Source organism: Vitis riparia, chromosome 13 (genome assembly GCF_004353265.1).
Source record: "Vitis riparia cultivar Riparia Gloire de Montpellier isolate 1030 chromosome 13, EGFV_Vit.rip_1.0, whole genome shotgun sequence".
Classification (NCBI taxonomy): domain Eukaryota; kingdom Viridiplantae; phylum Streptophyta; class Magnoliopsida; order Vitales; family Vitaceae; genus Vitis; species Vitis riparia.
This window is the reverse complement of record NC_048443.1, coordinates 26,889,764-26,903,679: the sequence shown is the minus strand read 5'-3', so window position 1 is coordinate 26,903,679 and position 13,916 is coordinate 26,889,764. Positions and strand designations below refer to the sequence as shown.

General features: G+C 30.5%; 1 protein-coding gene across 1 annotated transcript; it reads left to right on the top strand.

Annotated features, from left to right (window-relative positions):
- Positions 1-3,552: 3,552 nt before the first annotated feature.
- Positions 3,553-5,382, top strand: LOC117929015. Its single transcript, XM_034849202.1, has 3 exons — positions 3,553-3,670; positions 4,046-4,554; positions 5,103-5,382. The coding sequence occupies exons 1-3, from the start codon at positions 3,655-3,657 to the stop codon at positions 5,163-5,165; spliced, it is 588 nt and encodes a 195-aa protein (XP_034705093.1). The 5' UTR covers positions 3,553-3,654; the 3' UTR covers positions 5,166-5,382.
- The last annotated feature ends 8,534 nt before the right edge of the window (positions 5,383-13,916 follow it).

Genomic DNA, 13,916 nt, shown 5'->3' with positions numbered 1-13,916 from the left:
CATACTTTTGAATGCTAGACCATCAAAAGCAACCAAACGGATTCAATTTTTAGCAATTGTGAAGTTTTGGTTAGGTTTTGTTATTGTGGAAATTGATTTAGTTGATTCAATTTTCAATTTTCTTGATTCCTAATCAATAAAAATTAAATCAAATTGATATTTTAAAACTTGTATTTCTTATAATTCATAATGGTTTCCCATTAAATGAGTTTTTTTTTCTATTACTTTCATTATTATGTATATTACATGGACTCAATTTAATTAATTCATTATTTATAAATTATAGTCAAAACAATCTTCAAATACATCAATTATAGAACAAAAATATATATAAAAACTTAAAATGTTCTTAATCCATTTTTCATATTTTTAAATATATTTTAAAAATAAACTTTATCATAATACTTTATTTTTTAATTATTTTTCATATTTGTATAATTATTCTTTAAAACAAAATTTAGAAAATAAACAAAAATAATTAAAAAATGTTCCTTAAAAACACAATATTTTTTTGTTTTTAGAATAAAAAGATTTTTTCTATCTTTAAAAATAAAAAATTGATTTCTATTTGTAAAATTAATGATGGACTAAATCCTGTTTTTTATTTTTAAAAACAAAAAATTGTTTTATATTTCTTGATATCAAACATATTTTTCTATTTTTTATTTTAAAAAACAAAAAACAATTTTTAAAATCAATTGTCAAACAGGGCATTAGATTAACTTCATCCAATTCATCGTCAAGCTTGGTCTGCTTTGATTTTTCCATTCCTAAAAGTTTGATAAAGTCTAGGTCTTGGGCATGACAACCAAAAATATATTAAACCCAACCTTTTTATACCTCTAATAAAAACATGAAAATAAAAAAATAATAATAATAAATTTAAAATACTAATAATAATAATAATAAAAACAAGCTCTTGTTGCAATTTTCTTGAATCCACGTGTCAAGAGATTATAGGCTATTCCCTCTATTATGTACAGTATTGTAGGTAAAATGATATATATCCTATTAACTTTTCTTTATGGGAAAATAATTTTTCCTTGCACTTTTAGGAAGTACAATAGTTAATCATGAGGATTGGGTACGTGCACTAAATTCATTTGGATCAACCATTCAACTTCCCCACACAGTCCATGTATCAGGCCTCCCAAGTATATATAGTAGGTTCATGGAAACATGCTCCAAGTATACATATATCTTCTGTTTATGCGAGCGGCTTATATATGGTAGAAACAATCGCAGAAACCAAAATGAAGTTGAATCTTGTAGTAGACAAGAACAGTCGGAAAGTCCTCTATGCTGAAGCAGGAAAAAACTTCGTAGATTTCCTCTTCAATCTTCTTACATTACCCGTTGGGACTGTTATTATGCAGCTTACAGAGAAGGGCATGATGGGTTGCCTGGGTGATTTGTATCAGAGCATTGAAAATTTGAGTGAAACTTACATGCAGCCAAATCAGAGCAAACCTCTACTAAAACCCATATTCCGAACATCTTACTGTACTTTACCTGCTCCCAAAAACTTTTAGATCTGTTCCAAGAAGTGCCTCACTGTTGCTCATTATCCATCCGCTGTTTGTCCTTACTTCCATGGCGCTAAGGCTAGTGAGGCAAATTAGACACTGAAAAAAGCCGAGGAAGGTTATGTGAAAGAGGTGGTGACATATATGGTAACGGATGCTTTGGTTATGAAGCCTCTCTCCACTATGTCCATTGTTGATCTCCTCAACAAGCCTAATATCAATGAAGTGGGTGGTGAACTGGAGGAGACACTGGTTGATTTCACCATGCTTGAAGTATGTAATTAAACTATCAGTAGCTCTTTTAGATTGAATAGCCTATCTTGATCATAATATAGTGCTTATCTGCCTCATTCACCGACATTGTTTTTTCTGTATTGATAATCCTTCCATTTCATTATTTACGATAAAATTAAACTAAATTGTTTATATATAATAGTGGGTGAGAATTCTTTATGTTGTTTCGTTCTGTTTGCACTCATGATAGGGTTTGAAGCTGCTCATTGGCATCTATGCAGACTAAGCAATCTCTTGCCGATGGCTTCCTTTGTAAAAGTTACAAAGGGCTTCTTAGCTTATATATCTATACTTAAAATTAAAGTAGAAATTGGCATTATTAGGCCCACGGTTTGAATCTCAAGGCATTGTTTTCAGAGAAATGCAGCTCTTACCACTGTCATTCTTTGGAAAAAAAAGAAAGAGCGAAATGAATGCTGGCAGTTGAGAGTAGTTGTTGATGGGTCTCTTCTTGTTCTTAGACTCACATTGCTTTATCTTATTACATCTCATTATACAACTTTAAAAATATTGGAGCCTGTTTTCCTTTTATTAGCTTAGTTTTTATCTTACTCCGTTCATGAATGAAAAAATGAATTTTACAGAAAACATAGTTGGAGTTGCAAAATGAATCGTATTGTTAAAGTTAAACTACCAATTTTCCTAAAGCCATTTTTGGACTTTCAAATATGCAAATAGGGAAACAAATATGCAAAATTGTGGATGACCTCTTGTCAAGTGCACCTCTAATACCATGTTAATTAATGATTTTCATAAAAGCTTGACTTGTAGGGTTTGAGTTTACAATATATATCATACTCCTTTAATAAATATGATATCACATGGAGATCTCTTAAGAAAATTAATGATGTAAGGTTTATATTGGCAACTTCAAAGTTACAGTTCCATCAATTTATGCATAAAATAATTTATATATAAAGATACATAAGATTTTAACGTGGTTTGACTAAATTTATGTCTATAAACAAGAAAGATTTATTTTACTATACCATAGAAAATATCACAAAGGAAACAAATCAAATATGAAAACAACTACTAGGTCCTTGTATTCACACTACGGTACCTTAAATCATCCTGAATGACCTTATATCTGCTTCTTTTATCTTTATAAGTTTATCATATTATAACATTTTCCCTTAACTGATATTCTCAATAACTTTTTTTTATTTTATAAAAGAAACTAATATTAGAATGATATTCGACTATAGAAAATATTTTGTGTAACATTCTTTATACAAATATGAGTTTGAAGCTTCTATTAGACACAAATGAGCAACAATTAAAGTCCTTTTTACTGAAGCAAGAAAGAACTTTATAGATTTCTTCTTTAACCTTCAAGCTTTACCTATTGGAATTGTGATCAGTCTCCCAACAAAGAAGAGCAAGAGAGTGTTGAAAATCTCAGTGAAAGCACCTCCCTTAACTGGACTCACTCTTTAAACAACCATGTTGACTTTTGTTTGGTTTTATGATAGGGTCTAAGTTGCTGGAGGAAGCTTGGTTATGTGAGATATTCTTTGAGAACATTGCCTATACCATTGCTAAGAAAGAATAGAACCCAAAAACTTTTTAGAAGGGAAAGAATCAAAATTCAAAACCATACTTGCAAAAGAGAACCAAAACCATTAATTGAGGAGAAAGGAAAGAACAAAAACTACTTTGCCTTTGCTCATATATATAATGAATTTAAAATAAGAGGAGAGCCATTAATCCCACCTCAAGATCACTAGTAAGCTATTTTAATTTCATCTTCTTTTTTTCTCTCTCTCTCTATTTTAGTTTTGAAGCTCAATTCTAGGTACTTAACAGTTAGCAGACTACTTTTCTCGAGGAAATGGCTTCCAAGTCATGTAAGTTTACCAAATTTGGGTTAAGTTATATGTTTGTTAATTTTCTTGTTTTCTTGATAAATTAAATCGTTTTGGACCTAAAGGGTTTTTATGGCATAAAAATAAATTTATAAAGTTAAGAGAAGTTTATATGTGTATATGTATATATATGAAATTTTTTCTCCTATTTGTAACGGGATATCATGAAGGTGTATATATATACACACACATTCCTATTAACTTTATAAATGTATTTTGAAGTTGTAAAAACCTTTTAAGCCCAAAGCGGACAATATTTATATGGTTAGAACCAAGTCGTTAATTACATAACTAATTTTGGTTATAGTCCAAAACTAAATTTGGTTTTATGGTAAAATTCATGCATGGCAACCAAAGCAACCCGTAAGATGAGCTTGAAGCTTCTAATCAACAAAAAGGACGATAAAGTTGTCTTCGCTGAAGCTAAAAAGGATTTCATAGATTTCCTCTTCAACCACTTCTTGACTTTGCCCATTGGCACCATCGTGAGTTTCCTCCCAAAAGAAAATTGCCTAAGAGACTTGCATGAGAGTATCAACAAAATGGAAAAAGCTTACCTGTTGCATAACGAGAGCGAGGACTTGACCTTGAAACTGAAAACACCAGTCTTTGCTTTTCTTCCTTTCTTTAATCGTTATTCATCAAGGAGTTGGAGTGATCAGCATCCCTACGTGGTGGCTGATGACTATTCGGTTTCATCAAGGAGTCGGAGTGATCAGCACGACGACTTGGTTACCTACATGGTGGCTGATGACTTGTCGGTTACACCCATGTCCATGACATCAACCATGGCTCTATTTAAGAAATACAACATACAGGAAGTTGATGTTCTTGAGGAAAAGGTGGTTTCAATTGGCCTTGAAGAGGTAAACAATTCTCTACCTTGTTGGGTTTTAATTGATTTCTTTTCTGCCCTAGTTTCTTGCAAATTTGGTTGGAGTTATCTTTTTCCCAAGACACAACTAATCAGTAAATGTTACTTGCAAATTATTAAGCCTTGTTTGATAATTGATTTTGAAAATAGTTTTTTGTATTACAGAATAAATAGAAAAACACATTTTCGATTAATGATGTTTTTAAATATTGTCCTTTAGTTCATTGTTTTTATTTGTTTTTTCAGAGTTGCTTTAAAAAATAATTTTACAAATATGAAAAAATAATTAAAAATATAGTATTACAGATAAAATTATTTTTAAAACATATTTAAAAACATGAAAAAAAAAAATTAAAGAACGGTTTAGGCTCCCCAACAAATTTTTGTTCTACAAGTTATCATAAAATAGTTTTAAAGAACCATTCTCAAAAATTGTTTTTCATAAATGTTTTAAAAAACAATCTTAATTTTTGTTTGAAGTTTTGAAAGGTACTTTCTTTTCTAATGTTGATTTAATCAATCTTTTTGTTCACTTTTCAGGCTTTGCACCTGTTGCATTGTGCTTTGCATTCCAAGGAAGCTCTCACTAATGTCTTCCTTTAGAAAGAATAAACAAAAACAAATGAAGGATAAGGGGATGATTTAGTTTGTTCTCCTCCCTTACAATCTATAAATTTGGTTGTTTGAGGGCTGAACCATTCAAGTATGTAAACTCTCTTGGTTCCTGAATTTGTAAAAATCATAAAGTTCCGAATCTCTTAACAATGTTTATGCTTAATTGTCTTTATGTAATGTAAACTCTCTTTGTCCTTATAAGAATCCCTGCATCGCCCGTATTTTATAGAACTAAAATAAGAATAATAATAAAAATTAATGTGTTATACAATTTGTCAAAGATCATTCCAAAATAAAGAGAAAGATGAGGTAAGATTTGTGTGGTAGGGCATTCAAATAAGAATAATTTAGGCACATTACAAGGTCATTTCAAAGATAAAAGTATTATGACCATGTGGTAATGTTTTTTAAATGGTTATCAAAAAATAGTATTTGAGAATAATTCTTAAAAAGTTACCAATATTATTTCCAAGAATAAAATCATGTTTGAGAATCAAATATGAAAAACAATTTTCATTGCTTGTTTTTTATGAAGATATTATGTAATTAACTACGATATAAAATTTTTTAAAGAATTCGTTGGTAAAAATACTCTACAAAAAATTGTTCAAATCCATCAAAACCAACCAAATTGATTCAATTTTTAATAATCATGAAGTTTAGTTAGCTTTTGGAATCATGGAAATTGATTTAATTGATTCAAATCATTTTTATATTTGTTTTTCTTATCCCCTAATTGACAAAAATGGAATCAAATTGATGTTCTAAAATTTGTATTTCTTGTATGTGTGTGGACTCTATTTAAGTAATTCATTAATAATTACACTCCAATCAATTTTCAAATGCAAAAATCATATTCCAAGCAAAAATTTTAAATATAATTGAGACGTTATATCCAAAGAATTTTAAACAACTTTTGAAAATTAATTCTACTTAAAATCTAATGTTTTGTTCACGAAATATTTTCGAAAATAATTTTAGAAAAAATAGTTCTTAAGATATTCCTTCATAACATTGCTAGTACAATAATGACAACAAAATTAAGTATATATATGAGTTTGGTTATGTAAGATATTCCTTCGGAATATTGCTTATAACACGGTTAATAAAGAACAGTTAAAAAAAGAAGAGAAAAAACAATAGGTTTTTGAGGAGAAAGGAAAGAATTAATCAAAATTCAAGAAGTCCCACATTCTTGCTCATTATCCATCCGTTGTTTGTCCTTTTTTCCATGGCGATATGGCAAGTGAGGCAAATTACATTTTTTCGGACACTGAAAAAGCCGAGAAAGGTTATGTGAAAGGGGCAGTGACAGATATGGTAACGGATGCTTTGGTTGTGAAGCCTCTTTCCACTATGTCCATTGTTGATCTCCTCAACAAGTCTTATATAAATGAAGTGGGAGGTGAACTGGAAGAGGAAGTGGTTGATTCCACCATGCGTGAAGTATGTGATCTAACCATCTGTAGCTCTTTTAGATTGAGTAGCCTATCTTGATCATAATGTTATATAGAGTTGTATAGTGCTTATCTGCCTCATTCACAGACATTGTTTTTTCCGTATTGATAATCCTTCCATCTCATTGTTTATAATCAAATTAAACTGAACTATTTATATATAGTAGTGGGTCAGATTTCTTTATGTTATTTCTTCTTAAATGAATGCTGTTGCTTTCACTTCTCCTGTTCTGTTTGCACTCATGATAGGGTTTGAAGCTGCTGATAAACGCATCACTCCAGTCCAAAACTGCCTTGACGAATGTCTTCCTAGGGAATACAGGCCAGGCATAAAGAATTATGTTGGATTTCAAGCGCTACTTTTAGAAATACTCAAGGGTTTTGTTTTGCAAAGTTTCTGGTTTTGTAAGCGGAAAATTAAATCTGCTTTCTGCATCTTAATTTATGGAGGGTTTGAAACTGCAACGGCATCTATGCAGACCAAGCAAGCTCCTACCAATGGCTTCCTTTGTAAAAGTTACAAAGGGCTTCTTAGCTTATATATCTACCCTCACAAGTAGAACTTTGCGTTGTTAGCCGCAGGGTTTGAATCAAAAGGCATTTTTTTAGACAAATGCAGCTCTTACCACTATCATTATTACGCCCATTTACATCACTCCACTCCGTTCATGAATGAAAAAATTAATTTTACCGAAAGCATAGCTGAAGAAGCTGAGAAGTGAATCATATTATTAAACCACCAATTTTCTTGCAGTCAGTTTTTTGACTTTCAAATATGTTAATAGGGAAACAAATATGTAAAATTGTGAATGACCTCTCATCAAACAAACCTTTGATATCATGTTAAACTAACAATTTTCCTAAAAACTTGACTTGTAAGATTTGTGTTCATACTGTATATTATGCTTCTTTAATACTTCTAATATCACATTAAATCTATCCAAGAAATTGATAGTGTAAGGTTGATATTGGCAACTTCAAAATTACAGTTCCATCAATTTATATACAAAATGATGTATATAATAAAGATACATGAGATTTTAATGTGGTTGGACCAGACCTACATCCATGAATAAGAAGAACCACCTTACCATGCCATAGAAAATATAATAAAGGATATAAACCAAATAAAAAAACAACTATTATGTCCTTGTTTTTACTTTACACCCCGAACTCTCTTGAATAACCTTATGTCTACTCCTTGTATCTTCATAAGTTCATCATCATGTTATAATCTTTTCCCTAAATGACTAACAATATTTATATACATATTCTTAATAATTAACATTTTTATTTTATAAAGAAAACTAATATTAAAATGATATATGACTATGGAAAATATTTTGTATAACATTCTTTATACAAATAGGAGTTTGAAGCTTCATTCAGACACAAACAACAACAATTGAAGTCCTTTTTACTAAAGCAAGACAAGACTTAATTTATAAATTTCCTCCTCAACCTTCAGGCTTTGCCTGTTAGAACTGTGATCGGTCTCCTTACAAAGAAGAGCAAGCTAGGTTGCCTCGGTAACTTGTATGAGAGTGTTGAAAATCTCAGTGAAAGCACCTACCTTAATTGGACTCACTCTTTAAACAATCAAGTTGAGTTTTGTTTTGTTTTATGATAGGGTTTGAAGCTGCTGAAGGAAGCTTGGTTATGTGAGATATTCCTTAAGAACATTGTTTATACCATTGCTAAGAAAGAATAGAACCTAAAAATTTTTTAGGAGAAGGGAAAGAATCAAAATTCAAAACCATACTTACAAAAAGAGAACCAAAACCATTAATTAAGGAAAAAGGAAAGAACCAAAACCACTTTGTCTTTTCTTGTATACATAATGAAATTAAAACAAGAAGAAAGCCATTAATTCCACTTCAATCACTAGTTAGTTATTTTAATTTCATCTTTTTTTTCTCTCTCTCTCTCTATCTCTATTTTAGTTTTGAAGCTCAATTCTAGGTACTTAAAAGCTAGTAGGCTACTTTTCTCGAGGAAATGGCTCCCGGGTCAGGTAAGCTTACCAAACTTAGTTGAATTATATGTTTGTTAATTTCCTTGTTTTCTTGATTAATTAAGTTGCTCCAAACCTAAATGGTTCTCACGACTTAAAAATACGTTTATATTAATATAAACATATTTTTAAGCCATGAGAACCATTTAGATTTGGAGCAATTTAAGAAAAAATTTCACCTATTTGATATAGGATATTATGAAGGTATATACACACGCACACATGTTCCTTTTAACCTTATAAATGCATTTTGAAACCGCAAAAACCTTTTGAGCCGAAAACGGACAGTATCTATATGGTTAAAAGCAAGTGGTTACATTACAAATTTTGGTTGTGGTTCAAAACTAATTTTGGTTTTATGGTCCAATTCATGCATGGCAACTAAAGCAGACCCTAAGATGAGCTTGAAGCTTCTAATCAACAAAAAGGACAATAAAGTTGTCTTTGCTGAAACTGAAAATGATTTCATAGATTTCCTATTCAACCTCCTGACTTTACCCATTGGCACCATCGTGAGTTTCCTCCCAAAAGAAAATTGCCTGAGAAACCTACATGGAAGTATCAACAAACTGGAAGAAGCTTACTTGATGCCTAACCAAAGCATGGACTCACCCCTAAAACTGAATACACCAGTCGATGCTATTCTTCCTTTCTTTGATCTTCCTTTATCAAGGAGTGATAGACATGTGAAAGATGACTTGGTTACGTACGTGGTGGCTAATGACTTGTCGGTTACACCCATGTCCATGACATCAACCATGGCTCTGTTTAAAAAGTACAACATAAGCGAAGTTGGAGTTCTTGAGGAAAAGGTGGTTGCCATTGGCCTTGAAGAGGTAAACAATTCTCTGGCTTATTGAGCTTTATTGATTTATTTTCTGCCCTAATTTCTTGCAGATTTGGTTGGGGTTATCCTTTTCCCAAGACACAATTAATCTAGATGTTACTTGCAAATTATTAAGCTTTGTTTGCTAATTGATTTTAAAAATAGTTTTCTGTATTATAGAATAAACAGAAAAAACATGTTTTCAATTAAGAAATAGAAAACATAATATTTTTAAATAATATTTTTTAGTTCATTGTTTTTATTTTTATTTTTAGAGTTGCTTTAAAAAATATTTTTACAAATATGAAAAAATGATTAAAAATATAGTATTACAGATAAAATTATTTTTAAAACACATTTAAAAACATGAAGAAAAAAAATAGGCTAACGAACATTTTAGGTTCCCCAACACATTTTTATTCTACAAATTATCATAAAATAGTTTTAAAGAACCGTTCTCAAGAAGTGTTTTCCATAAATGTTTTAAAAAACAATCTTAATTTTTTGTTTGAAGTTTTGAAAGGTAATTCTTTTCTAATGTTGACTTAATCAATCTTTTTGTTCACTTTTCAGGCTTTGGACCTGTTGCATTGTGCTTTGCATTCCAAGGAAGCTCACTAAGGTTTTCCTTGAGAAAGAAGAAACAAAAACAAAAGAAGGATAAGGGGATGATTTAGTTTGTTCTCTTCCCTTACAATCTATAAATTTGGTTGTTTGAGGGCTAAACCATTGGAGTATGTAAACTCTCTTTGTTCTTGAATTTGTAACAATAATAAAGTCCTAAATCTCTAAATAATGTTTATGCTTAATTGCCTTTATATAATGTAAACTCTTTTTGTCCTTATAAAGAATATTTGTAGAGCTCCAATTTTATAGAACTGGAATAAGAATAATAATAATAAAAATTAATGTGCTATACAATTTGTCAAAGATCATTCCAAAATAAAGAGAAAAAGGAGGTGAGATTTGTGTGATAGGGCATTCAAATAAGAATAATTTGGGTATATTGCGAGACTATTTCAAAGATAAAAGTATTATGACTATGTGGTAATGTTTTTCAAATGGTTATCAAAAAATAGTATTTCAAAACAATTCTTAAAAAGTTACCAATTATTTTCAAGAATAAAATCATGTTTGAGAATCAAATATGAAAAATAATTTTCATTACTTGTTCTTTATGAAGATATTATGGAGTTAAGTATAATATAAAACCTCTTAAAGAATTCTTCAGTAAAAATGCTCTATAAAAAATTGTTCGAATCCATCAAAACCAACCAATTTGGTTCAATTTTTAATATTCATGAAGTTTAGTTGGGTTTTGGAATTGTGGAAATTGATTTAATTGATTCAATGTTTATTCTTATATCCATTTTTCTTATCCCCTAATTGACAAAAATGGAATCAAAACGATGTTCTAAAATTTGTATTTCTTGTATGTGTGTAGACTCTATTTAAGTAATTCATTAATCATTAAACTCAAATCAATTTTCAATACAAAAATCATATTTCAAACAAAAATTTTAAATATATTTGAGACTTTATTTCCAAAAGAATTTTAAATAACTTTTGAAAATTAATTCTATTTAAAATTGTATGTTTTCTTTAAGAAATATTTTTGAAAATAAATTAAAAATAATAATTTTTAAGATATTCCTTTAGAACATTGCTACTACAATAATGACAACAAAATTAAGTACATATATGAGTTTGGTTATGTAAGATATTTCTTCCGAACATTGCTTATAACACGGTTAATAAAGAATAGTACCAAAAAAAAAACAAAAACAAAAGGCTTTTGAGGAGAAATGAAAGAATTAATCAAAATTCAAGAAGTGCCACATTCTTGCTCATTATCCATCCGTTGTTTGTCCTTTTTGCCATGGCGCTGTGGCTAGTGAGGCAAATTACATTTTTTCAGACACTGAAAAAGCCCAGGAAGGTTATGTGAAAGGGGCGGTGACATATATGGTAACGGATGCTTTGGTTGTGAAGCCTCTTTCCACTATGTCCATTGTTGATCTCCTCAACAAGTCTTATATAAATGAAGTGGGAGGTGAACTGGAGGAGAAAGCGGTTGATTCCACCATGCGTGAAGTATGTGATCTAACCATCTGTAGCTCTTTTAGATTGAATAGCCTATCTTGATCATAATGTTATATAGAGTTGTATAGTGCTTATCTGCCTCATTCACAGACATTGTTTTTTCCTTGGGAATACAGGCCAGGCATAAAGAATTATGTTGGATTTCAAGTGCTACTTTCAGAAATACTCAAGGCTTTTGTTTTGCAAAGTTTCTCGTTTTGTAAGCAGAAGATTAAATCTGCTTATTTGTGGAGGGTTTGAAACTGCGACGGCATCTATGCAGACCAAGCAAGCTTCTGCCAATGGCTTGCTTTTTAAAAGTTACAAAGGACTTCTTAGCTTATATAGCCACCCTCACAAGTAGAACTTTGCATTATTAGCCCCAGGGTTTGAATCTAAAGGCATTTTTTTAGAGAAATGCAGCTCTTACCACTGTCATTATTACGCCCATTTACATCACTCCACTCCGTTCATGAATGAAAAAATTAATTTTACCGAAAGCATAGCTGAAGAAGCTGAGAAGTGAATCATATGGTGAAACTACCAAATTTCTTACAGTCGGTTTTTGACTTTCAAATATGCTAACAGGGAAACAAATATGTAAAATTGTGAATGACCTCTCATCAAATGAACCTCCGATATCATGTTAAACTAACAATTTTCCTAAAAGCTTGACTTGTAGGATTTGGGTTCATAATGTATATCATCCTTCTTTAATACGTATAATATCACATTGAAATCTCTCAAGGAAATTGATAGTGTAAGGTTGATATTGGCAACTTCAAAGTTACAGTTCCATCAATTTATATACAAAATGATGTACATAATAAAAATATATGAGATTTTAACGTGGTTTGATCAAACCTACATCCATGAATAAAAAGAACCACTTTACCATACCATAGAAAATATAATAAAGAATATAACCAGATAAAAAGACAACTATTATGTCCTTGTTTTTACTCTACACCCTGAACCATCCTGAAACCTTATGTCTACTCCTTGTATCTTCATAAGTTCATCCATCATGTTATAACTTTTTCCCTTAATGACTTACAATATTTATATACATATTCTTAATAATTAACATTTTTAATTTATAAAGAAAACTAATATTAAAATGATATACGACTATAGAAAATATTTTGTATAACATTCTTTATACAAATATGAGTTTGAAGCTTCTATTAGACACGAACAACAACAATTGAAGTCATTTTTACTAAAACAAGACAAGACTTAATTTATAGATTTCCTCTTCAACCTTAAGGCTTTGCCTTTTAGAACTGTGATTAGTCCTCTTACAAAGAAGAGAAAGGTAGGTTGCCTCGATAACTTGTATGAGAGTGTTGAAAATCTCAATGAAAGCACCTACCTTAATTGGACTCACTCTTTAAACAATCATGTTGAGTTTTGTTTTGTTTTATGATAGGTTTTGACGTTGTTGAAGGAAGCTTGGTTATGTGAGATATTCCTTGAGAACATTGCCTATACCATTGCTAAGAAAGAATAGAACCCAAAAACTTTTTAGGAGAAGGGAAAGAATCAAAATTCAAAACCATACTTGCAAAAATAGAACCAAAACCATTAGTTGGGGAGAAAGGAAAGAACCAAAACCACTTTGTCTTTTTTTAATATACATAATGAAATTAAAACAAGAAGAGAGCCATTAATTCCACTTCAATCACTAGTTAGTTATTTTAATTTCATCTTCTTTTTTTTTTTCTCTCTCTCTCTATTTTAGTTTTGAAGCTCAATTCTTGGTACTTAAAAGCTAGTAGGCTACTTTTCTCGAGGAAATGGCTCCCATATCATGTAAGCTTACCAAACTTAGTTGAATTATATGTTTGTTAATTTCCTTGTTTTCTTGATTAATTAAGCTGCTCCAAACCTAAATGGTTCTCACCGCTTAAAAATATGTTTAGGTCTGGAGCAATTTTTAAGAATTTTTTTCTCCTATTTGGTATGGGATATCATGAAGGTATATATATACACACACGTACCTCTTAACCTTATAAATGCATTTTGAGGCCACAAAAACCTTTTGAGCCAAAAACCGACAGTATCTATATGGTTGAAAGCAAGTGGTTACATAACAAATTTTGGTTATGGTCCAAAACTAATTTTGGTTTTATGGTCCAATTCATGCATGGCAACTAAAGCAGCCCCTAAGATGAGCTTGAAGCTTCTAATCAACAAAAAGGACAATAAAGTTGTCTTTGCTGAAGCTGAATATTCTTTCATAGATTTCCTATTCAACCTCCTGACTTTGCCCATTGGCACCATCGTGAGTTTCCTCCCAAAAGAAAATTGCCTAAGAAACCTGCATGAAAGTATCAACAAACTGGAAGAAGTGTACT